Genomic DNA, 27,444 nt, shown 5'->3' with positions numbered 1-27,444 from the left:
GCATTGCGCCAATTACAGTGCGATCAGCGAGGCGCAGCGACGGGTGTTAAAATTATTAAACCACATGTATGTTTGTTCTTTCATAATTTTTCGGTTCCTTTCTTATAAATGGAGGACCTTGTCCACATAGAGATAGGTTTACGGAATTTAACTTTCGCCCAAAGTTCCGTGCAATTTTGCTAGTAGTGTTGACAGGACTTTCGCAAAAAATGTATCCAACACAAGTAGGTAAACGTGTCTTATGCACCCCTCCCCTCCGGCACGTTCACTTGATGGTTTTTATTGATGTTTCAAAACGAATAAGAAGGGGGTGGCAAAATACAGACGGCCCATCTATGGGCGGCAAGTAAGTAAATCCGGCCCTGAACCCAAGCCTTATTTTCCTTGTATCATGGAAAATTCAGCTTAAATCAAGATAAAAAAAATTCTTGACGGCAATTTCTAGAATTGTCATGCTTGAGCCAAGTACATTTTTTTTCCAGTGTTGCGCGATGCTACCAATATTAATCGAAACTTTCCATATCATCCGATTAATTTGGTTAGAACCACGATTATAGGGGATGTAATCCCCCAATTTTTTTTTCCCCATGTCGCAAAAGAACAGGATGAACAATGCCCACCTCAAGTAGATGTTTCTGGCCCACGTTTGTTAAACGTGCACATCGTGAAAATGCATTAGCGCGATTTATTTTTCAGAGAAAAAACACAGCGTAATTTCCATTTTTCAGCACATTTCTGTGTCCTTCACCAAGCGACGTGGTTCGATCTGACGATCGGCGTCATTGCACTCATCGAGTGACGTGCGACTGCCGCACAGTGGATCGAGTCAATGAAAAAGGTCGGACATGTAATTCTTGACTAAAACTGCAAATTTTGATGTGTATTTTGTCACATTTTGTCATGGGAACGGAGTTCCCCATGATATTACAATCGTTCCGTTGCTTTCGCTATGGGATTCCCTATACCTCTGCGACCTTGAGCGTTTCGCCCAGTCTCCGATTTTTGGTTGATTTTCCGATGTATCAAAAACCGTTGTATTTTTTAGCCAATCATGTCTCTACGTCAAGTTGTGTTGATTGCTAAAATTCGCTTTCAGCGAGTTTTTTTCCAACTTGAGATGTCGTGTCTGATTGGTAAATCTGCGCAGATCCACGAAGTTCCGTTTTTAGGCAAATTCTTTTTTTTGGGAGGTTCTGATTGGTTATTTTTCGCCATCAGTTTTCTGTTCGTTGGTGCAAAAGATCGCCTACCTCGTTGCTCTTGAGAAGCCGCCATTATCCCACCTCAAATTTTACAAATAGAAATAAAGAAATTATAACTATTGTGCAAGGTGGAAAACTGCTCTGGAGGACCCGTTACGGATATATGAGCCAAAATCGGAACTCGATTGATTGATTTATTCCATGAATACAGAAATATTGCCTCAGCTTACTGCCGCGATGGCAAATGCCTGCTGATATGAACCTTGAGACACATGATAGCATAGGCAAACAATGTCTCACAGAGAAAGGGGCTTAGCTCATTTCTCCAGAAGCTACGAAGACGCGAATCGCCGAATCGCTCAAGGACAACTCTTGTGATAAGTCCCGCCCATCGTCCGAGTCTTTTAAATGCTATTTTTTCCCACCCTTTCGCCGATCTGTGATAGCCTAGTCGACTGAGGTGCCCCATATTTTGGATAAGGTGCAGGCAATAGGTGATCGGGAGTTCGATACCCGGCGATGGGAGATAATTTTTAATGGTTGTATTGAATGTTTTAGACCAATCATCAAAAAATAATTAATACTAGATGATAAATGTACGAACATTTTCTCGTGAGTTAATATGTTAAACAAAAATACTGGAATATACCTCCTTCATATAATCAGCCACATGTTCCCCCAAATTAATGACGTTATTTTCTTTTTTCAATAAAGTTAATTTGCATTCAACGTTCGTAAGTTAAGCAAAAAGTACCTATTGATACAAATAGAAAGACATGAAAATAGTATGCTAACATTTCAGTTGTTTTTTTTTTTTTATTATTTTTTTGTTTTTTTGTTTTTTCAATAAAACAAATTGACTGGGACTAGAATCATCGTATCTCTGAAGATAAAAGCTAAGTTTTTTGATACAGAAATACTAATATATTCATCCTTTATATAATCAGGGAGATGTTGACCCAAATATTGATGTATATTTTCTCTGTTCGCCCAAATTAATGATGGTATTTTCTTTTTTCAATAAAATTAATTTACATTCCACGTTCTTAAAGCAATATTTTCTCCAAAATTCAGCAAAAAATAACAATTTATACCTACGCAAAAAGTAAATAAATAAATAAAGCAATGACATGAAAGTAGTATAGGTAGTACACATCTAACATTTCGGTTACATCTATTTGAATGAAAAAAATGGCAACTTAGGAAGCACATAGGTCACTTATCGACGGTGAAACTACCAAACCACGTATCTCGGTTTGCGACGTCGCAGACTTCCTGTCATACTTTATTTTTTAAATGAAAAGCTACTTAACGTCCAGTCTTGAAAATTTCCGTGATTTTTCCTCTTCGTGCGGAGAAAATTCTGTGAAAATTTCAAGGAATGATATGGATTTGGTCTACTTCAAAAAAATAAAATGTGAGCGGAGATTTTTAAACACCGCAAACGAGATACGTGGTTTGGTAGTTTCACCGTCGTTATGATGCGTATTCGGGCATATGCGTAGAGTAAAAATATCATACTTTACGCCGAAAAAACGAAACTGAAAGTTAAATGCGTTAACTTCCAAAAACCATACATAATCCAACGAAAATAAATAATTGGTAAATAACAGCTTTCTTGTATGCAAAGAAAAAAAATTAAAAATGTTAAAAAAGAGATGTCGACACAAAATTACATAGCCCCTTCAATTCTGAAGATACTACAAACGAACTGTACCTACCTTAAAATTTTCATATCCCAGAAGCAAAAGTTCCCATGACGAATATTGCTATCGCTAGCGATTGCAAAAACCAACTTGTTAAATTTCTAGGAGTTATAGTTGAAGAAAATTTCACGAGGAAACCAATGAACTCACTTTTAGAACCTCAAAGTTTGTATAAACGGAGTTATAAGCATAAGCGTTTAAAGTTTCCAAATTTTGTCTGATCCCTCCTATCGACTCGATCCACTGTGTGCCGTTGACGTTCGTCCTTGCTCGGGACCTTGACATTTGTCCCAGTGAAAAAATTCATTTATTTCACCGGGATGCGCTTTGCAATTTATTATTATCACCTTTCCAATAATGTTTATTTCTATCGCGCAATTAGAATTAAATATTTTGAAAAAAATTCTTTTGAGAAACCGTCAAAAATCTAGGATACAGTAGAGTCTTTACTATCCGCGGTGTTTTAAGTGGCGATTGTGCAAATTGGCAACACCGTTTTTTCTCCATTTAAATCCATTAAAAATATCGAGTTGTAGGTGAAGCAAGCTACCTCGCCGAAAATCGATTGTTTAGCACACATTTACTTCCCTCATTTCTTCAGGCGAACGGGATTAAATTCGCTTAGGAACCAACCAGACCAGCTAAATCAGCCTAACATCAAGAGTTTCCTCGCTTTCTCCCGAGTTTTCATAGTTTAGCAAGAAACTAAACAACATTCCGACTTGAAATTTCCCGAGCTTCATCCTCATAAACCAGAGAAAGTTTACGAAGAGGTTCAAGTCGAATAGTTATTCACGCAGTTCTCTGGTCGAAGAATATAACAAGACAGAGAATCAGGCAATAAAGTGAGACTTCTTTTTATCAAATCCGTCGAGATCACATCGCGACGTTTATCTGATACTTTCCAAAAAAGTTGAGCATTAACACGCACCGATTCATGTGACAACAGCGGACTTAAAAGCTGCTGACAGACAATTTAAAACCCTCCGTGGAGGGGGTGGCACGGCGAGGACCGGTTTCGTCAATTTACCCACCCCTTACCCTTGCCGGCGACCAGCGACACCATTTTTGCGCGGCGGCCCTTGCAACGTTGCCAGCTATCGCATCAACCCTTAACCCATCCCTTCTGAAGCCGGATCATTTCGGTGTCGAGTGCGGGCACCGCAGTGCGCTACCTTGCATACCTAGAGCTCCTTTTAAGAGCGAAATAAGTTACCTATTAAGGTGATTTATCGGAAACACTTTGCGTTTTGTCTCGCCGCGGTCCCCTCGGACCCGCAGGAAATAAATAATAGGGCGACGACCCCCCCCCCTTCCGACCCCCGTAACACCCCGTTGAACACTTGTAGCCGACGTTGGGTTCGGAGTTTGACCCGAATAGCCGGGCGCCCGATGTGCCAAAGTTTTGAGTCGCGGGACTCAAGGCGGGGTGTTTGCCAAATTGCTCATGAACCCTCATTAGCCGCCAACCCCCCCCCCCCTCCCCCCGAGCCTTCGCGCCCCGTAGATGCAGCGCGTGGATTCAGGATAGACGGAGGATGCGCTTTTATTAAACACTGGAAAAACACATTGGATCTAGAGTCCAGACTCTTGAAAATATTGACAAGAACCAATAATCTTGATTCAATCGGATTTTACCTTAAATCAAGAACCAAGCCTCTTGATTTGAGCGGATTTCCTTTTGATTTAAGCAAAAATCCGATTGAATCAAGAGTATTTTTTCTTGTCAATGTTTTCAAGAGTCTGGACTCTAGATCCAGTGTGTTTTTTTTTTCCAGTGTGGTGGTCCTTTTAGGAGGTCTGAGGACGGTATGAATTTATCGATTTTGAAAATCGAAAAGTTTTGTCAGACTTTTTGTCAACTGAAAGGTTCGAGCGAGGTGTGAGCTTTCCCACTCCTAAATGAAAACAGAGACAAATCACCTCTGTAAAAGCACTAAAGGCCTGATTCGACTGAATTTTGCAATCAGGAACTACAATATCTGGCTTATCCGTAGAATCACTTATGTGCATAGGGAAACTGATGGTATATACGCTATTTCTAAACTCAGACAGAAATTAAAGTGCTTGATAGCGAAAAGTAGTCCAATTGGTTCTTGCTCGAATTTCCTAACGGTGAATATAGTTCAAAGGAAGGGACTATAGTCACAGTGATGCCCTAGGGTTCCTTCCTCGAAACTAACGAGGACCCCCCTTGTTTGACAAAAAACTTGATGGCTTTTTTGTTTAACCCGATCCAACTGTAACAACACTATTTCCCCCATTCTGCGCGGGAAGCTCGCGAGTTGTTCTGTGGCGACAGTCATTTTATCGTTTCCTCGCTGCGTTGATGTGAGTAACGAACGAAAGTACGGCCAAGTTACTTTGATTTACGATGTCTAACGGCCCTTTATCCAAAAACAACTGCAGCTAACTTCTTCCAAACTTCAGCAAGTTCTGAGCATGCCTGTCCTCTCCGGCATTTCATTAATTACCGCCGAAAAGAATACCTTGTAAATGAGCTTGCTTCATGCTGGTGAAGACACGATTTATTTCATTAGATTAAGGTATCCCTCTTGTCTTCAAAAATTGGACCGCATTTTGCAATTGGGAACTACAATTTCTGCCTCATCCGTAAAAACACATATGTCCATAGGGATGCTGATGATACATACGTTTTTTTTAAACAGTGCCAGAAATTTTAGTTCCTAATTGCAAAATGTAGTCAAATTACTCTAATTTTTTATTCGACCACTAGTTCCGAACCGAATTGAGTAACCTGGAATGATTTAGGCTTATGCACCATCGGATTGGAGTATTTGGGAACTCGCCCACATACACATCGACGCGGCGAAGATATCGGGCAAAAAATACATTTTAAAAACAAAAGGTACTCAAATCCGGCTACTAAGTGTCCACCTATGAAGGATCCGAAAATTAAAAATTTCATTTATTCTATTCCCAAAAAATGCGCATTTTATTAAAATTGCAAACAAAATTACACAACTTTTCCTGACTCTTAAAATGCAATAAAAAAACTATATCTGATCTATTGATTTTTTGGATGGATGAACCAAGAAGTTGAATGCCCTTCATTTCACTTCTCAATCATTACAATCAGTTCTTTGGCAATGGCAATGTTTTTGCTCGAACACATACATGAGCCTGTTGTAGGAAAGCAAGATCGTTTATTATAATGTGCGGTTATTCGCTTCGCAGAAAGTTTACCCTCTCCGAGACACGGAAAAAAAAGATCTTGATTGTACGAACCGACCGGTGCAGTAGAGGCTTTTCAATCGAGAGAGCTGAGCCCGCAATCATGCAGACCAACCTCTTCGATTTACAGTTAACCGAAGATTAGTTCGATGAACCGAAAGGTTCATTCTGAAAACCGAAGTTAGATTCTATGAACAGAGAGGTTGACTTGCGCAATTGCTGCTCCATTTGGAGGTTTATGGCAAGCGAACACTTAGAGCGCAAAGCTCCTAGTTTTCTCTGAGCTCTAAGTGAGAAAATGTTAAAAAAGTTAAATTAGGCGTTCATAAATCCCTTGCTCAATTAGATGAATGCAGCGAAATCCGACGGATGGGGGAACGTAGATTGAATCCACTGATTCGTGAAGTAATAGTCCATACTTAAAAGCGCCTTGCCCGATGCTGGCTGCAGCTTGCTGCAACCGCAAGCAACTATTTTAACTCCCCGGAGATCAAATTGCATATACGTCGGGATGAAGGAGTTTCGAGTTGATCCGGTTATTCGTGCCTCAATAGATCTGAATGCGCACCACTCCTGCAAGTGCGCGGGCAACAAATGCACCATCAGTTAGATCTTTCAAGCTCGGTTGAAGAAGAAGCTGTGAGTGCGCACGCAGATTTGTGTATAGCTAGCTCTGTTAGCTATAAAAAAGAAGGAAAGAATGTAAAAAGAAAAACAAAACAAAACCAAAAAAATTTCTTCTTTTCCATATTTTTCATTGTTTTCCTTTCAAAGCTTGAAAATACTTATTTAAGTGGTTCTTAAATGAAAGATATAGCGGAGGAGGACTTAGAGCAATGAAAAATGTGACCAGCACAACCTTCCATAGTGTTCTTTCACCAATGTAACTGAGCTTGTGCAATTATCTTTAAGCGTATCAATACATCTTAGACCCAAGTGCTAAACCACGTACAACCCTTTGCAACGTGACAACTCTTGAGTCAGCGTTAACTCTTGAAAACTGCCTTGATTTTTTTTTCTCTGTAGGCAGAATATTCTATATAAATTCCAAGCGATGAAGTTCGCTCGTTTCTCTTCGAAAAAATAAAATAGGAGCGTAAATTCTGTGACACTACGGTGAAGGTACGCAGTTTTGCACTTTGGACAGTTGCTATACTACCAAAAAAAAAGAAGAAGAAATAAAGGTGAATGTACGCAAGGAATTGAAACTACAGAAACGTTCTATTCTTCATTTGAAAATATTCTATTAATTTTTCGAAGGAATAGCAATCGTTCAAAATTTCGGATTCTTTTGCCAAGCATGATGATAAATTGCATCATTTTAGCAATATTGCTTCATATATTATAATTATTTCATTTTGGGGGTGGCGGGGGTGTCGTGTCTTACCCAGGGTGGTATCAAAATGAGTTCTCTTATACTACAATCCATCGTGATAAATACTGCAAGAACATGTGGCTACATACATCTCTGTCCAAGGGCTAAATTTACCAATTTTCAAAGTTAAATTGAGCAACTGCGCGATAATCTCAGTTCACCCACTACTGACGGACACGCAGGTACCGAGAGCCGAGGGATGAAGAGGCGGACGATCAAAGGGTAGCGCAACAGTGCGCCACCCTCCTCATCGGAGCGCGATGACTCAACTCATCTGTGAGTCATTACGTAAAAAGGGATGCTGGGTACTCACAGGTGACGCATACTTAGGGCCCGTGCGTGGGTGTACATCGCAGCAAGCCTCGCCTCGGCCTCGGCGTCGGTGCTAACTCAATTTCACGTAAAATGACCGTGGAGATGAGCTGGTAGCCTTTGCCTCTTGGCTTTGTATCCAGGAATTATCTCACCACGTCAAATCCTTTCAACTCAATTTTCGCGGAACAACGGACCACTAGGCGTACACATTGAGGCAACCCAAGATGATCATCAGTAAATTCCCGTATTTCGTTCCCGAGAGAACCATTTTCAACGTGTGTTCATTTGCTATGTTGAAAATCACTTAAAGTAAAAACTCGGAAAAAACAACTTACTGCTGAGCCCTTGCTGTTTAGATCAAATTGAGCTTGTTAATATGGCGGTTAATTAGCACAAAATTTGTGGTGGTTTGTGTTTTTCTTCCATTTAAGCAAAAGTAACACATGGAAATGAATCAATGTACTAAGCCGCAATAGCTAGCAGCTTGCTCCAATCTCAAGCAACTATTCTAACTCTCCGGAGATCAAATTGCATACACAGCAAAATGAAGGAGTGTAGAGTGAATCCGGTTATTAATGTCTCAACGGTGTGCGGGCAACGCATCAGAGTTGCCCATGTAGCAGAGTAGGAGCAAAGTTTTAGTGAAATCCAACGATTATGTGGATTGCATTTTGCAAAAAGGAACCACTAGCATTGCAATGTTGCTAAGATTGTGCAACTTCTTTTGTCTTGGAGGAAAAACCCGATTATCCATCAATAGCTTCTATTTTACTCGCTAAAATCTGTAAAGTTAAGACAAAAATTACCATCTAAATTTCACAGTTTTTCACGATTTCCGCAATTTTATTGCAAAAGATGAAGTTGCACAATCTTTCCTCCAAGACAAAAGAAGTTGCACAATCTTAGCAACATTGCAATGCTAGTGGCTCCTTTTTGCAAAATGCAATCCACATAATCGTTGGATTTCACTAAAACTTTGCTCCTACTCTGCTACATGGGCAACTCTGATGCGTTGCCCGCACACCATTGAGACATGGATAACCGGATTCACTCTGAACTCCTTCATTTTGCTGTGTATGCAATTTGATCTCCGGAGAGTTAGAATAGTTGCTTGAGGTTGGAGCAAACTGCTAGCTATTGCTGCTTAATACACTGATTCATTTCCTTGTGTTACATTTGCTTAAATGGAAGAGAAACACAAACCACCACAAATTTTGTGTTAATTTTGGTACAGTTCGCGGTGAATTTAGCGCAGTAAACACTAGAGAGACTAGTAAAATGCATTCTTCCGATTGAGACGTTGGTATTCATCACCCGTTTTTTTTATTTTTCTTCAAGAAAACTAGCTGGCATTCTGCCTTGAAATTTTCAACCGAGGACTAGGGTTATTTTGTGTTTGACTTCCCGTTTTAACCAAACTTTTATGTTGAAATTTCTCTCCGTGTAGTGTAGATCACTAACTCCTATCATGAAACAGATTAATGTCAGACTGACTGGTTAGGTCATTAAGACCGACTTTTAGCAGGGTTTTCGCACTCCAGAGATACACTCTGCCGTGCTAAAGTAAAAACGTCGTATGAGGATTCGAATTTTGCCAGATTTCCCCCCAGAAAATATTTACTTTTGAAGAAAGTTAGGAATATTTTTACTTGGAATTTTCAGACTTGGTAGATTCAAATTACAACCGAAATCCTCTGAAAAATCGGAAGAGAAATGTTCACCAATTTGCCTGAAAATTTGTGATTTTTCGAGGGAAAGTTTGGTAACGCCTAGTGGCTCATACGAGTCGTGCAGCGTTGTTCCTTTGCACTGAAGCTACATCTCGAAAGTACTCGGTCTCTGTCCACGTGGTCGGATAGCTAATCTACCGTGTTAAGGAAGAACGCCGTATGAATATTCGTGAGTTGCCAAATTTCCTTCGATAAAATGTTTATTTTTGAGGCAGGATATGAATATTTTTCTTTGTAATTTTCGGGAACTTCAGGTGAAATTGCGAACAAAATTATCTGAAAAATTGGAAGAAAAATGTTCATATGTTTGCCAGGATACTCGTGTTTTATCAAGGGAAATTTGACAACGCCTGAAGGTTCATACGACTTTTTTCCTCAGCACGGCAGTAATACAGGGTCACTTTGTGAGACACTTCGTCTGAGTTTATAACACTTGTTGACCTCTCGTACGAGACACTTCGCTGTGTCGCCCCTCTGACGTAAGGACGTGTCTCATTTCCTCGTGAGCCCTGAAACACATGGAGTTATATGGAAAATAAGGAGCGATTCTATAAGCTGATACGCCCTTACGGGAGAGGAGCGACGACTTGTGACATACATCTCCCAAGACGGCGAGAAATGAGCAGAGTGAGAGGGAGCAGAGAGCGAAGTCAGGAGGGCCACTCTAAAGGAAAATCATCGTGTGGCTATTCAAATGTTGCCAAATTTTGTCCCTTAAGTTTTATACTTTTACGGTAAATGGGCCTGTTGCAATTTTTCGCTAGAGCAAAAATAAGAGTTGTTTCCTGTAGATAATGCCTCAAAAATTACGATGAGCGCATCGGCAAAATCTGAAATGCACTCATAACTTCACAATCTGCGTAATGCAAGTGCTGTGATTGGCGCAAGTCATCGATTAAGCCAATCACAACACCTGACCTTGATATTTTGATGCCTAGTTTTGATAATCTGGTACAGGCTTATGAGTTATTCGATAGTGTCAGTGCAGCTCTATGGCGACTCAAATTAGAACTTGAAATGGCAAGTCGTTTTGCCTGTAGGTCTCTGGCACTCTTAAAATAAATGGCAAAACGTCTTGACATGGGGACTTGGGGGATGAATTCCTACCTGGTCTAAAAGCCTGTCTCATGCTTTTGGGGATGCGTGCTTTTCTTGACAATTTGGCGATGTCGGAGGACTCATACGTCGTTCTTCTTAAGGGCGGATGAGTAACTCGGCGGATTTTCACTTATCACGGCGTGGCTCACAGCTAACCTCGCCCTGGCCAATTTACATATCTTACCGCGTTTACTCGGTTTCCGAGCTTAAATTTTGTCCGCCCCACACTCTCACCCCGTCACCCCTTCCGTCGCCCGAGTTAATCCCTTCAAGCGGCGCGCCCTGCAGCCCGCAGCACCTTGAGCTTAACAAATTTCCTCTCATTATTTCCCGTGTCTCGGCCCTCTGTGCGACTCGGCTGAATTAAGCACCCCGGACCCGACCTCGGGCTGCGAAAAGTCATTTCGGTGATACCGCTCTTGGATTCCGGGCGTTCTTCAACGGACGTCGCGCCAACACACGTTTGTTTTCGTACAGTGGAGGATCATAAATAATTTACCTAATGCTTCACGGAAAAAGAAAAAAAAGGTTCAAAGTTATTCCCTAAAATTTTGGTACCATCCCGATTTTCTCAGGGTTGCCACAGAATTTAGAGATTAAAATTCCCTAGAATTTTTCTGATTTCTCTGTCACACTTTGATTAAACTCCCTGACAATCGAGGATATGCTGGATACTTGAAAGAACATGATTTGAAAACGTTTTCAGGCAAAGCGTGTTATTTGAGACTTCAAAGCCATTCTCGAAAGGCAGTAAAGGTGACTCGACAATTTGTCCCTGGCATTTCCGTCATTTTCCCTGAAATTTCCAGGTTCCCCCTGACTTTTGAAAATTCCCCGACATTTCCCGGTTTTCCTAACTGCGGCAACCTTGCAATTTTTGGATGATAAAGTCATTCCCAATTGATTTTGGTGATACTGCAACTTTTGGCAATCCGCAAGGAACCGGCAAATCACAATTATTTTGTAATGAAAGGGCTCAGATGAAAAATTTTTCAGGTAAAATTTGTCATTCGAAACCTCTAACCCATTCTAGAAAGGGAATAAAGTTGATTTGACAATTTTTCCCTGAGATTTCCAGGTTTTCCTCGACTTTTCAAAATTCCCTGACCGTGGCAACCTTGTAATTTTTCCGATTGATTGAAATTTCCGATTGATTTTGGTAGCACCGCAACTTTCGGCAGTCTGCAAAAACCGACAAGTCACAATTTCTTTGTTATGAAAGGGTTCAGATGCCGAAACTCTCCCTTTAAAGACACTCCATCGAATCATATCACACTCCTTTCCCGTGTATTTGATTTGAATTGGCGTTCGACGATGAATCATTTCGACTCGGGACGAATTATTTTGTTCAATTGATCGTGAGATCGAAGGAGTAAGGAATGCTTTCTTGGCTCACTAGATGCAACGCTCTGTTAATGTGAATGGGGGCCCTCATCTTCCCCACCGCGGTTGCACCGAAGCCAATAAAGGGTAATTGTCTCCTTATAGGTCCTGCTCCATCGATCAAAAGCAGGGTTAAGGGACTCGGGAGATATTTGTCCGGGCATGCCTCGAAAGTCAAATAGACCGTCTTAACGTGACGTCCCTGAGGAATTCTCCATTGAAACGGGTGCATCGATTATCGAATTAGATCAATACACTAACCTTACCTTGCTACCAATTAAAATTATCGATATCTTTCGACAATCGGAACCAGTGGCGATTCTACTAAGTTGGCAACACTGATAATGCTCCTCTTAAAGTCACTGAATATATCGATTCTACGTGAGACGGGCTGCCTCGCCGAGATTCGATTGTTTTACATACGTTTAAATTGAGGAAAAGCAATGTCGGTAACGTTCAAGAATTGCCACTGATCGGAACATACCTATGGCGTTGGTTGAAATCAGCCTATGCTAAAATGCCTTACTACACCCCTCCTCGTCCACACATCTCAATGGATTAAAGTGGTGTTGTAGAGTGGGTGGGTTACGTACAGGGTTGTAAAGAAGGTGTGTAAAAAACACGTGGAGCCCACAAAGTTACCACATCTACGCCGCCGCTCCCCCCAACCCAAAGAAATTTTCTATAATTCCAGTCTTCTTTTACCCTCGGGCCCCCCTCCCCAATGTGTATATTACTTTTGAAAGATGAAAAAAGTTAGGGTGCAGTTCGCTCAAAATATGCTATAATATGTAAAAATAAGAATCATTTTGACAAAAATTTAAAAGCAAGTTTGGAGGTCTCTGAGGCGCCCCGAGGGACGCCAGTCTCAATAGTATATTCGTTTCCGCGTGGAAATTACCGGATTACGGCCCTTTGGGCAGAAATATTGTCCCTTTGAAAATTTGACGGGTTCCGCATGTTTCGTGCTCACATTGGCCTCAATTTTTTTTTGTATGTCGTGCCATTTATCCTAATTACTTGCTGCTATTCTCTCTGAAATTTATGTATTTTTGGTACCTCATCATTTTAAGAGCTGATCGTTTTTCTGTTACAGATGGAAACGTACAAAGTCTTCATTGGTCTGATAATTCTGAAAGGCTACACCAATGTCTCGATTTGCCCGCAAGAGTGCGCCTGCGGGTTGGACGAGCGAGGTCGTATCATGGTCAATTGCTCTCGCGGCGGCATGATGGACCCTATCCCCATCCGTGACATGTCGCTCGAAACTGAGGTAATATTATGCTATACAGCCGTCTGCTCTTCTAAGATTCCAAATCTACAAGGTACAAGTTATCAACGCTCAGGTATGAACGCTCAGGTATGAACGCTCAGGTTCGACTTTTGGTGACTCACGAAGAAACTTGTGATGAGCGTGTGATACAGCAAAAAGTCGCCATGTTAAGTGCTCCCGCGAACATTCATCGATCATTATTCGGCGAATTTATGTCCGCAACAAGTTGCAAATGAATCACATGCAAGCATTGACCTCTGACCTTACCTTTCGCGCACACAGTTCCATCGCATTACATTAACAAAACGGAATCCTTGTGATATATTGTCTATATTGGTTCGGCGACAGCGCAAAACTTGAAGACCAATCAGAAAACGGCGATGTTTTTCTGTACCAAAAAAATGGAGATGGTAAGACTCCGCTCCTACACACGTCTCTGAATAGGAATATATTAATGGGGAGCCTTTGTGTATCCTCATGCGAGTGAGACTAGAAAAACCGTAAACAAAATCACCTATCTATATGTAATGGTATATACGTTGTTTCTAAACTGAGCCAGAAATTGTAGGGCCTTGTCTCCACGGGACGTTTTCATGGGATTTGTCCCAAGTTCGAATCGCAGGAATGAAACTTCTGGGATTTTTCCCAGTTACCGTCTCCACGGGACGAGGCTCATACGGTGCTGCGACTAGTTTTGCGCGGGAAGATAACTTGGTTAAAGTCGAGTATTTAACCTAGATTAAAATAAAAATTCACTCACTTGACAATTAGACACATTATTTTAACTAAACAAACATGGAGTAATCAACAAAATATCGCACAATTCATTTACACTTCTTCTTCTCTCTCAGTGGGTCCTAAGGGTAAAAGCACCATACTTGGTACTAGGAAAAATATTGATTAACTCAATATTTTTCCCAACTTCGTAAGTGGGATTTTTCCCTGGGACAAATCTTGTGAAACGGCCCGTGGAGACAAGGCCTGAGTCCTAATTGCAAAAGTCCATTAGATCCCCAAATGGATCTCGGTCATTCCCGGTGCTGAACACCATGTTTAGATGAAAATCCCGGTTTGTTGCAGGTGATCCACATATCAGCCCCCGCGTGGAACCCGAACTCGCTGACGATCGGTCCGATCTTCCAGCAGTTCAAGCGGCTGGAGGAGCTGCACATCACGGACTCGAACATCCCGGCCATCGGGATGCACTCCTTCTGGGGGGTGCAGACCCTCCAGGTGCTCGACCTCCGGCGGAACAACCTCACGGCCATGCTCGACCACAACTTCCGCGGCCTGGCCAACCTCGTCGAGCTCCGGCTGGACGACAACCGCATCGACTCCATGCACAGCGGCACCTTCAGCTACCTCCTCGAGCTCAAGGTCCTCTCCCTGGCCCGTAACAGACTCTCCAAACTCGCCCCCAGGCTCTTCCTCATGCTCGCCAAGCTCCAGCAGCTCGACCTCAGCCACAACCAGATTCAGGAGCTTCACCCTGAGATTTTCAAGGATGTACAGGTTAGTTTCCGCCCCCGCGCTCCTCGGCGGGCTGGTTATTTAAATTAAGCATTTTTTTTCTTTCTTTCTTTTTTTTTCCCCATCAATAAACAAACTTATAAATAAAAATTAAAAAGAATTAGAAAAAGACAAAGAGAGTTGAGACAAAAGATTGAGCAAAAGCAGTAACAAAAGAAGATGCAAATATTACACTGAAAAAAAAAAACTCCGGCTGTGGGAGCCGCAATTACGGGCTATATAGACATACCATCCGTTCCGGGCTCAAAGGCCGAAAATTCTGGCTGCTGGAGGCGTAGCTTCGATTGCTTCGGGTTCAGAGGCCAAAGCTACGGCTCTAGCAACCGAAATTTTCGGCTTTTAAACCCGGAACGGACGGTATGTCTATATATCCCGTAATTGCGGCTCCCACGGCAGGAGCTTTTTTTTCAGTGTATCTATAACAAAATATTCAAGTACAAAATGGACGTATTTACGCTAGAAGGAACTATGTTGCACACGATCCCCATGCACATAGTTCCTTTTATCATAAATACGTCCAAATAATAGTCCAGAGGCGCCAACAAACGCTCGATCAACTATGTGAAGAGAGCCCGGGTTTGCAGTTTGGTAATTCAACGGGGGAAATTAAGACTAGACCACTAGACACGGTACGAATTTAAGCACTCTGATTCATGTTTTTGAAACCAGAATTTCATGTAGAACACAATTTAGATGCAAAACCGTTTCCGATATTCACTCGGGACGTTCTCTCGGAATTAGAATAAAATTTCGAAGTACTCATACCTAAATTGAGTTTTGTTTCTAAGCGTTTAGTACAAGACTTTTGGTTCAAAGTTTGATTGAATCTGTGGCGGTAAGTTCCATCTCAAGAATGCGTTAAACAGAGGATTCATTCAATTTACAAAATTTCGAATGGTCCTTGCCATTTCCTGTTTTTGGAATCATTTTAGAATCGAAATAATCATTACTGCAAAAACAGTCCAGCAACTCAATCCTCACCATCGGTAACAGCTGTTTGAAGTCTCAAAATTCTATATTGACTTCATTTGACGTTTTTAACATAGTCAAAGAAATAGATACACGATAGACATGTAGATAAAAAAATTAATACTTTTTAGACAAAGACATAATTAACGTATTCCGTGTCTGATAGGCCTTTCATTGCAGAACGTTAACGTGTTAGATGTACAAGCTGTTGGTAGTAACATGACTATACATCGGACGCTAAGAAACTCCTTCAGTAGGGGAAGTATGCAATTTGCGTTCATGATATCTCCCGTGTGACTTCGCGTGGCAGCAAACGGCTTGCCTCGTATTTCTCAACTACACAATACTTCTTTGCAGTTAGTTTTGGATGAACTCTGATACAATCTACGAAGAAATCACATCTACTAAATAAAGAATGTGGTAAAATAACGCTGGGTCCGCATTAATTTGCGGTGAAAGCAAGGCCAAAAAATTCCGAACATTTCAATTGAGTCAAACATATGAGCTACTGTTACATAAAGTTCGGGCCACATTTGTTCTTTTTTTCTGACAGATACATTAACAAGGATAGAGTTCGACAATAAAGGCAACACAAATATCGACGCATGCTTTTGAATTCTTTACTTTTCACTAGGCCACTACAGAGAGTAGAATCAAATCTTTGAGTAAAATCTTTGCAAAATTTCACGAGGAAAATGAATCGCATAACAGGCAGTCTGAAAATCAACTCCTAAAGAAGATATAAGTGTGTCCAATGAACATTTGTCAGGTAATTGGCGGTAAAAACATAAATGACGCCATTTGCATAATCTAACTCCGAGTTAATCTTTGTTAAAGATCACACAAATTGGACGTTTTTTGTAATCTTCGATCAACCCATTCCCGAATTCCTGTTTCCGTTCCCTCTCTCATTCTATTTGTTCCTTGTCGTCCCCCAATTCCCCGGTCTATTCCAAAATATAATTTTTGCAATTAGTGAACTCGTAATCTTTATTCCCGTTTGTGACACTATGAAGGCCTAACATACGGGAACCAATCAGAAATTGATTCGGATTGCCTAGTTTACTCTCGGTATAAAGGGACTCTATATTAAACTAACAGTTACTTACGCCTGAAAAACACATTTTGCGGCAGTGAAACCTGTTAATGCTTATATTATCTTACTTAGTTTTACGTCCAAATTTTCCCCTCTCTTCATTGAAACGAATTGCTCCTGCCAATCCGACACCACAGCCTCTCACGGATTGGATTGTCAAAAATGATTAAAAGTTCAACTTTGACACCAACTTCATAAAGTAATATACGGGAGGTAAGTGCGGAAAAGTTCGCTCTTTCGGAAGCAGTTAATCATCTAAGCAGCTAGCACCTACCCGACACATGCTCGTGTTCGGCACCAAGCTGAGAATTTCGCCAGAAACCCTTTATAAACACGCGCGTGGTATTGCAAATTTCAGCAGGTGCTACGCCGGATTACGTCTCGGATTAACTGTGTTGCACATTTTAACTAAAGCGTCGCTTTCAAGCCAGCCATTCGGAAATTGTACGTTTAATAAATCACAGTAAAAGTCGAAAAGTATTATTTTCCCTTTTGTTTACGCTCGTCTTATTGAAGTGTGTCGAGGAAATGAAAAAGGTTGCGGATGAATGGGAAAAAATTGACGAGAATTTATTCCAGGCTAAACTTTTCTTATCCGGTTCTCTCACGATTTATGAGCTGTAGATCCCTGATTCGTTTTTCGAAATGTATTTTCTGTCGGGTGCATTCTGAGTTGTAAACGGCGGCTTCTATTTTCCCGGGTCGAATCGATAAAAAGTTTACGAAGCATAGTAAAAGACACAGGAAACTAAGTTCTCTCGGTGAAGATTAGTGGAGCATTTGTTTCTGTGTTTGTTGCTCGGTTTATAGTTTTCCGTGAAGGCCGTTCCACACATAAATAATGTAACGCAAGCCTACCGATTCTTTTACTCCACACACCCCTCAGAGCCGATGCGTAACGGCAATACATTTTATATTTTACAGATAGGAATGAGTTTTTAAATCGCACATCTCCGTGACATGCAAGACCTACTTTTCAATACCTCATATTTTAAAAAATCTGAAGGTACAATGGTTTTCATGGTATCGAAAATTCAATACAACTATTCGTGCTCGATGGATGTCTGTATCACATATTCAAAGAATTGAAGGCGTATTGACTTTTTGCATCACAAAACCTGTATTATTTCAATATTACTCTATGCATAGCTTACAAGGGTCGTAACGGACATTCGCATAGAAAACAGTCCTTATTTCAAACTTATACGGTATAACGCATATCCCAATTAAACAGTTTTCGTGGTTTCATCGTTGATGCACACACGAACAAAACGTATCGAACATTGATATATTTCGGCATAAAACACGCAATGTAGGCCCTTGCCTACATTCTGCAATGAACCCTGTCCTCTATACAATTCAATGCTTTTCCGGGCTCATCTCAATGTGTTGTTGCGCCCTTATGTCAGGTAGGCGACGACTTAATGGACGAGTCTCGACTGCACTTATATTAAGTCCGGCTTAGCGCTTCTGATTGGCCGGTGGTGCGGTTTGAACTCATCGATGATTGTTGCACCTCCATGTGAAGGTGCCGACAAAATTCGGCTCCTCCGACGCTGACCTACGATCTGTGCGCTCTTGTTTCAGCGGCTGAAAGTGTTCCGGTGCCGCGGCTGCGAGATCGGGCGGATCAACCGGCAGCTCTACTCGATCCTCTCCGAGCTGACGGTGCTGGACCTGGGCCTGAACCACTTCAAGTACATCCTGGCCGACGAGTTCGCGGACCTGCCCAAGCTGAGCGAGCTCTACCTGGACGGCAACCAGCTCTCGGTCATCCTCGACGACACCTTCTCCGAGCAGCTCCACCTGCACACGCTCAGCCTGGCCCGCAACCGCCTCGCCAAGATCACCGCCAACGCCTTCCGCCACGCGAGCCGCATCCGCGAGCTGGACATCGGGCATAATAAGTTGGATATCGTTGAGACCGCCACCCTCGCCCCCATAGCCGAGTCCCTCAGGAGTCTCACCCTTGACGGAAATAACTTCCGTCTTGGTGTCTTGAAGAACATTTTCCAGGTACGTCTTCCGCTGCACAGTTCTGCCGTCCTAAGGAAGGGTGCCGTATGAGCCTTCAGGCGTTGCCAAGTTTCATCTGGTAAAAATAAAATACGAATTTCACGGGAAATATGAGAACATTTTTCCTCCAAATTTTTAGAGAATTTTATTAGTGGTCAGATTTAAATTATCTAGTATACTCCTATCTGCAAGACACCGCCTAGAAAAGTACTCACTCCGACATTTTTTAGTCATCGTCAGGCGAATTTTAATTGACCTCTGCTCAACAAATTGATCATGACATTATTTGACGAAAAGTAGCGTTGGCCGTTGGTTGGATTGTGTAGATACATGTTTAGCCTTCATTTTCATTGAATACCATTTCTCATACTTTCCTCCTAGTTTATCCTTGATACGCCGTTCACCGTTTAACCGTTATCAAAACATGTAATCCCGCACCACGTCTGATCAGCGTGATGTGATAATAAAAGTTAATTGATATTTAATAATAAGGATAAATAATTTATGATTGAATAATAAGCTCCGATAAAATCCAACACTTCCGAAGATCGCTCTTACCAAATTTTGCGACGAGGAGCTACAATTTCTGGATTCGTGAAAGAACAACGTACGTACCATTAGTTTCGTCAGAGACATATCGACGGTGAATTTACGAAAATGCGTCTCTCGATTGTAGTGATTCGAAATCTCCCCTTTTATTTTATTTATTAAAAGGACTCCGAACCAACATCATAACTTGAAGTTTTCACGGACCATTCTCCTAAAAGAGGAGAAAGTTCACTGAAATTTTCAAAAAGTGAAATTCAGTAGTTTCCATGGAGAAAATTAAGTACGGCAAGAAGTCTCCAACGCCACCAACCGAAATACACATTTCTGCAGTTTCACCATCGATGTGTTTGTGTTTACGGATGCGCCAGAAATTATAGTTCCTACTTGCAAGATGTAGTCCACTTTGGCTTCACCCGATTACGTAGCTTAGATTCCTACAGCAGGGCCCATATCAGATACAAGAGAACCTCCACTAGTATCTTGGCCATGGTGGAAGTTTTTACTTTCGGGACTTCAGCATTCTACTGTTGACTTACCTACATGGTTGATGTTTAACAACGTGTCGGCAGTTTCATTTTACAAACAAGCCGAAAATGGCCGAAGTTTAGGAAACTTGTTTGGCTCATGACGTCACCCGAAGCTCATCATCCACCATGTAGGTAGGTCAACAGCCAAAATTAGGGTGATGACTGTTGCTCCCTTATAATTGTCCATAAGGAATTGAAGAATCCCTGAGAGTAAAAGCCTCCACCTGTCGCCAAGAGGTCAGTGGAGGGTCTCTAGTCCCTGGTCCCTACATTGTCTCTACTTCGAAACATTCTCTTCATTTTCCTGTTCAACAGCTTCTTTTAATCATAATTATGTGTACTTCCTCCTTCAGGTTGCTGGGAAGCTCCGACATCTTTCATTGGCTGACATGGGTCACCACGAGTTCCCGGTTGGAATTTTTTCGGGATTGGACCATCTGCGATCTCTCAACCTGTCCAATAACAACTTGGTCAATCTTCCCTCACTATCTCTGGCATCGACGCCGAAGCTGGTAGAGTTGGACCTGTCCCGGAATCGGTTCCAAGGTCTCGACGAACGCTTAATGATCAGGTTGGATTCCCTGGACCTGATTCACCTCAGTGGGAACCCGTGGTCCTGCGACTTGTGTCACATAACGCCCATGCTACATCGTCTCAATGTAAGTACTTCACCTAAAAAACACATGCAAATGGGTAACAAAGGCTAAAAAAGGACATAAAGCCTTTAAAGACTTTTTAGGGTGGTTTCAACCCCCTCCTCAACCTTCAGGAAATAAAATATATATAAAGAAAAAACATAAAAAATCTAGGACCCCATTCGTGATAACAAAAAGTGAGATTAACACTTCCATCAAAAGGGGGTATAGGGATTTTTATTTTTTAAATTTTTTTTCCTGGTACTAAACGTACAAAGAATTGTAGAACAACCATGCTCAAGTTTTTTTAAGAGATGAATCGATTCAAAACCCAACGGGTGTGCCCGAAAGAAAGCGTGTATTTATCTCTGATTGCAACGTTATGCACAATTCTCATGTTTTAATTTTAAAAGGTAAATTTATTTAAAAAGCTACACACATTTTTTCTGAAAAGTTTCCGCATATTTACCTAAATGATCTATAATAAAAGTATATAAAATTTCGACGCGATATTTTCTTTAATGTGACCAATTATCATCCGAGTTTCTGAGGCGTTACGATGAGGATACTTATTTTCCTTTTAATGATGGTAAAAACTGAAGCAAAAAGTCAAGAATGACGACACGCAATCCTACAGCATTCCTACAGCCTTGTCGGCTCTAATATGCGTTGCGCGCCAACTGACCGACTGCACTGCGTTTGGCGCAATGCGAGAAGTATTCATGCAGTCTGGTAGGCGCTACATAGGCGTTACGCCAAGAGCGCTGTTTGGCGCAATGCGTGAAGTATTCCAAAAGTCTTCCAGGCGCTACTATGCGTTTAACACCGGTCGCACTGTATTTGGCGTGATTATTCGAACTCGCGTTAGAGTAATCGCGGCATCGAATAATAGAGCTTCAAAGGCCCGTGTCGTGTTTCGACACCGTGTGAGCATTCCAACGTTGCCTCGTTTCTCCTGATTAAATATCTTTTCCGAGAAAAGTTAGGAAAGTTCTTTATACCCACAACCATTATTCAATTTTTTCACTTCATTTATCATCAGAAAGTAAGACATTCATGACTTTTCAACGAACTAACCTAAACTAGCGTCAACATAAAAATTCGTTGATTTTTCATCTGTTTCCTGCTTTGCCAAACTTCTACCTTGAATTAACTTCATATTAAATTCACTTTTAACCCATCAATTAAACCCATTGTAGAAAATATGACAAAACAACCTAATCTGATAAAATACATGTGTTCAAAAGGAAAATGCCGCCAGATGACGTCGTGAGGCGGCACATTTTCTCGCTTTTAAATCTATTTGTCTCCAATTTCCCATATATACAGGGTGATCCAGACCACCCGTCCACCATATTTTTCTCGAAAACGGCGGAGAATTGAGCTTCGGGACCAAAACTTTCATGGAGTAAATCGACCCCAAAGAATCGAATGAAAATATTTTCAGCCCCCCAAAATGGACCCTTGGGGGGGGAGGTTGGGGGGGAGCCCCCCCGTTTCTCGCAATTTTCAAATGGGAAAGGTATGTTTTGACTTTGGATTCGGAATCTACGGTAAAAAATAAGAACATTTTGTTCTTTGCACTTTTTCTCGAAACCCCCATTTTTTGGAGTTATGGGGCATTTTTGGGGCAATTTTCAATTCAACGCTGTAAGCGGCCAAATCCTCCAAATTTCAAAATCTAAAAATCTCATGAGAGGAGAGGTCAATACCTTTTTATTGATGTGCTACATGACCCCTGTTGCTCCAAAATTTTGGGGGCCACGACCCCCCAAAAATGTTGGGGCTTCGGAGGGCCATGAGTCGAAAATGTCGAAAGGCAAGGGTATGTTTTGACTTCAGATTTGGATTCTACGCGAAAAGTTACGTAGAATTGATATGGCGCATGGCCTGTTTACTCCAAATTACTGAAGAACCCCATTTCCCCATAAGAAGCTGTGTATTTTTCGACAAAATACGGGATAAAAAAAAATTTGAGCAAACAGGCCATGCGCCATATCAATTCTACGTAAATTTTCGCGTAGAATCCATATCTGAAGTCAAAACATACCCTTGCCTTTCGACATTTTCGACTCATGACCCTCCAAAGCCCCAAAATTTTTGGGGGGTCGTGGCCCCCAAAATTTTGGAGCAACAGGGGGCATGTGGCACATCAATAAAAAGGTATTGACCTCTCCTCTCAGGAGATTTTTAGATTTTGAAATTTGGAGGATTTGGCCGCTTACAGCGTCGAATTGAAAATTGCCCCAAAAATGCCCCATAACTCCAAAAAATGGGGGTTTAGGGAAAAAGTGCAAAGAACAAAATGTTCTTACTTTTTACCGTAGATTCCGAATCCAAAGTCAAAACATACCCTTCCCATTTGAAAATTGCGAGAAACGGGGGGGCTCCCCCCCAAAACCCCCCAAGGGTCCATTTTGGGGGGCTGAAAATATTTTCATTCGATTCTTTGGGGTCGATTTACCCTATGAAAGTTTTGGTCCCGAAGCTCAATTCTCCGCCGTTTTCGAGAAAAAGATAGTGGACGGGTGGTCTGGATCACCCTGTATAATTGGACGTATTTCTATCAAACGGAACGAAGCGCCATCGAGGAGGAAGGTAGAGGGGGCTTGGATTGGCGGCGGAACCGGGCGTCGGGCTCATTCCGTCCTATACTCGCAATGCTTTTCCATGGCGCTTAGGTCCGTTTGACAGAACGCGCTATCCCGCATTCTAAATTCCGCAAAAGGAACTCAATTTGGCGCTTAGGTCCGTTTGACAGAAATACGACCATATGTCAGAAAAAAATTATGAAAAATGCTGCGAACTCAGCTCATTAGTCATTAAGCACTCTCAGATGAAGCAATAAAATTTGTGTGCGCAAATTCTCCATTATCTTGATTTGTTTTTTCGTTTCAGACGAGCAAGGTGAGCTCGATCCCGGTCTGCACGTGGCCGGAGGACCTGGCAGGTCGGGCGGTCTCGTCGCTGACGCCGAACATGCTGTCCTGGTGCAGCAACAGCATCCTCTCGGGCGGGCGCGGGGACGGCTTGGCCGGGCTCTCCCTCGTGCGCGAGACCCAGCTCGGGATGTTCGTCGTCTTCGCGGCGGCGGCCGCCCTCATCCTCGCCGGCGCCGTCGTCGTCTTCGGCATCGTCTACTCCAAGCAGCACACTGCCTACTACTACACCAACGAGGAGAAGCGCCGCGCCATGCTCGAGCAGTCGAAACCCAAGAAGGTCTCCATCGCCACCATCGACGAGATCACCAACGACCCGGAGCTCGGCATCCTCGCCAACGGCACATGACGGTTCGCCATTGCGGACACGCCGCTCTAGGACGGGTCCGCCTGCGTCCCCCAGGACAGGATGCAGATCGAGGCTTTTCACCGCTATCTCGGTAGCGGTGGGAGCTATGCCTTCGGAGCTTCGTTTTCCAACGCTAAGTCTGAGATGTTCTTCTAAGGAAGTCTAATTCAGTACTGCATGCCGTGGTAAGGAAAAACGCCGTGTGAACCTTCAGGCGTTGCCAAATTTCTTCCGACAAGACGCAAATTTCCTGGTAAACTTACGAATATTTTTCTCCCAATTTTTCAGATGATTTTATTTGCAATTTCCCCTAAAAATTGCTGAAAATTTTAAGGAAAAGTATTCATAACTTTCCTCGAAAATAAGCATTTTATTGAGCGAAATTTGGCAACTCCCGAATGTTCATACGGCGTTCTTCCTTAGTACGGCAGAGGAGAGCACTCATTGTTAGATCCGATTTTGCATTTAGGAACTACAGTGGGTCAGTTGGGTGGTACAGTGGGTCACAAAATCGTGTTTTGAGGCTTTATTCTCGCAGCAAAAGTAATAAGACAAAGTCCAGTTGTTTCATGAGCAGATCTTCTTCTCATAAGGAGGCTTCAGCAGACTTGTTGTTGAAATTGATAGATAAAGCGATGGACTAAGAATGCAAAAGAGGAATGGAGCTATCCTAACGGTTGAAACGTCTGGGTGTTTTTCACTAAAGAGGAAATGGACTAACACTATAGGATCTTTAATAAGTTGTCATTATAGGTTGTTTATTAATTACCTCATTTGTCCATAGCAACCACCCGCTTCAACCAATAATATCGCTCAATTTTCTGTTTATCCCTTTTGTTCTATCGCTTTATCCATTAATTTCGTCCATAGAAATTCGTGAAAGCCGTTCTACGCGCTTGAAATCTGTGACCTAATGTAATTTTACAATTCATGCAGATTGTACAAACGGAATTGAAAGTTTCGTTAGTTATAACATAAAATGAAAAAGTTCAAGGAGATGAACGCTGCTTGCCGTTTCTTTCCTTTCTATCATTTCTTTAATGATGGCTTAAAATTGTTCCAGATCATGATTGTAACCTTCCATTCTCTTATAGCTTCCCATAAGAGAATGGAGGGACCGAAATAACGAAGATCCTAGCTTTTATAAAATGATACCTTCCAAATTTGGACCATCGAAATTGGTACTTTTTCTATCATTAATCTTTCGTAAGTTGTAACTGGAACTTTTTCAGACGACGAATCCGAGCCTATTGTAAATTAAAATTAAAATACTCAAGATTGATACTCTCTCTTTGGATATTTATTTTTAAGCCGTAATTTTAAGTTGTTAACCCAAAGAAAGAATAATTGATGTATTTAAAGAGTTCAAAATTGCTAGTTTTGTATATAACATTGACTATTAAATCGAAATCATAATTGCTCGATTCGAATCTTGAAGAAGTTTTGAATGGCTCGTTCGATATAATTATTTATTTCTAAAGGATCACTATGAGTATGTGTCTTGCACAGGAGAGGATGCTGATGCTTACATGATAATAATTTCAATTTTCAATGTGATTGAAACGATATTGTTGGAGTGCGTGAGTATCTTCGGATCAATTTTGTGAGGCATAAGATCATGAGGTTGTTTAGTTGTGTACAAATCTTTCCATTTCATTCTGGGTGAAATTGAACGAGAAGTTCACTGAGGGTTTGGAATCATATTTTTATGCGTATCCTTTGATTTTTCGATGCATCTGAATGCATCATGTGATTATTGTTTCTCCCCAGTGCCATATAATGGCTCGTTTGTTGAGTTTTTGATGAATATTATGCTGCTTAAAACATTCCATCCGTGGAATGTTCTATTCTTACCAAGAATGCGGTAAAATCACCAAACATTTTCAGTGATTAGTATGCACCGGAAATGTGAGTGGTTTTTTGCAGTTTGACGTAATTGTTCTGATGGGCAACAAAGAGAGAACTTTTCTGGACAAGTGCAAAAATTGATGATTCCTGAGTCGAATTTGTCGACTTTCGTAAAGTTAACCCAGAAAAAATTATACATTGTCATTAGTTGCAAAACTGTCATTCAAACATTGTACTTCAGTCTGAGTTTTTAAACTCAAACAATGCTCAAGACTCTAATGTCACCGTGTGACTTTCACTAGTATTTAACATGAGATGTATTAAAATAATAATTCCTTTTGTAAATATTTGTAAAATCCCGAAGTGATCACGTAAAGTTGAATGTTTTTATTTTTCTACAATGAAGTGACTTTATTTATCTTTCTTAGCCCGTGTAATTTAAAGAACAAATGGTTTTACTCGAATTCACCCTATCAGTTAGAATCTTAGTGTTATTTTTGCCTGCCTTTTCATCCTCTGTATTTAATTGACTTCCTTCAGTTTTAGAGTTATTTTTTACCTCTCTATTTTATCTTCTCCTTTTTTTGTTCATAGTAAATGTTCGTGTCAAAAATAAAGTAAATACTGATTTTCTAACCTGCGGTGTTTTTCCTCCAGCAAATCACTGAAACCAACATCAAGTTCTCACCCATTGAATGGAGCATTTGCAGGTGTCTAAAATTTGGCGAATTTTATTTTTGAAATGAAATTACTAAAAGAACTGATCACAAGAATAGCCTCGATTCTAAATTGAATACTTACCGAAGGAGATATGACAAAATACTCGAGTCTGCTTAAATACACACGCTTAAATAGAAAATGCCGCCAGATGTCGTCACAAGGTGGTATATTACACTCTTTTATATCTATAGTGCTGCGAGTGCCCATATCAGATTAAAGTTATGAAAAATAATGCGAAATCACCTCACTAAGCACTCTCAGATACAGCAATAAAAATTGTTCGTGCTAATGCTCCACTTTCATTAAAAAATTCATTTTGCTCGTGATTTTTAAGCATCCAAAATGTGCGCCCATTTTTATAATCGACAAAAGTAGTGAACGGATTAAGTTTTGCAGTATGTCCCAGATTTTTTAGTAATGAGGGCATGGAACAACCTCTGGGGATCGGGTTTCTAAGGGATATGAGGTTTAGCCGCCTGATACAAAAATGAAGAGATACAATTTTACTGGGGAAAAAAACACATTGGATCTAGAGTCCAGACTCTTAAAAACATCGACATGAAAAAATACTCTTGATTCAATCAGATTTAAGCTTAAATCAAAAGGAAATCCACTCAAATTAAGAGGCTTGGTTCTTGATTAATTCTTGATTCAATCAGATTTAAGCTTAAATCAAGAACCAAGCCTCTTAATTTGAGTGGATTTCCTTTTGATTTAAGCTTAAATCTGATTGAATCAAGAATCCTTTTTCTTGTCAATTTTCAACAGTCTGGCCTCTAGATCCAATGTGTTTTTTTCCAGTGTTTAAACAGACCGAGAAACAAAATGGCAGACCAGCAGCCTGATTGTTGAAACTTCAACTGGCTATGTCGACAAGATAAGACAAGACATAGCCCTATCGGCGCCGTGTAATACCTATATCGACTTTCGATTCTTGTCGTGCCGACATAAATTTCAACAATCTGGCTGCTGAAGTCGTGAAGCCTTGT

The 27,444-nt window shown here is 41.2% G+C and overlaps 1 protein-coding gene across 1 annotated transcript in view; it reads left to right on the top strand.

The window, feature by feature from the left end:
* LOC109038250 (uncharacterized) overlaps nucleotides 1–26,371 on the top strand; it is a 250,480-nt gene extending 224,109 nt beyond the window's left edge. Inside the window, exons 5-9 of the mRNA XM_072299748.1 lie at nucleotides 13,101–13,277; nucleotides 14,358–14,789; nucleotides 18,460–18,888; nucleotides 20,318–20,623; nucleotides 23,498–26,371. Coding sequence (XP_072155849.1) covers nucleotides 13,101–13,277; nucleotides 14,358–14,789; nucleotides 18,460–18,888; nucleotides 20,318–20,623; nucleotides 23,498–23,887 — 1,734 coding nt within the window. The 3' untranslated portion in view covers nucleotides 23,888–26,371. The remainder of the gene's footprint in view (nucleotides 1–13,100; nucleotides 13,278–14,357; nucleotides 14,790–18,459; nucleotides 18,889–20,317; nucleotides 20,624–23,497) is intronic.
* Nucleotides 26,372–27,444: the final 1,073 nt, after the last annotated feature.

The sequence above is a fragment of the Bemisia tabaci genome, chromosome 4 (genome assembly GCF_918797505.1).
Source record: "Bemisia tabaci chromosome 4, PGI_BMITA_v3".
NCBI classification, from domain to species: domain Eukaryota; kingdom Metazoa; phylum Arthropoda; class Insecta; order Hemiptera; family Aleyrodidae; genus Bemisia; species Bemisia tabaci.
The sequence above is the reverse complement of the archived record's forward strand: the minus strand, read 5'-3'. Positions and strand labels throughout refer to the sequence as shown.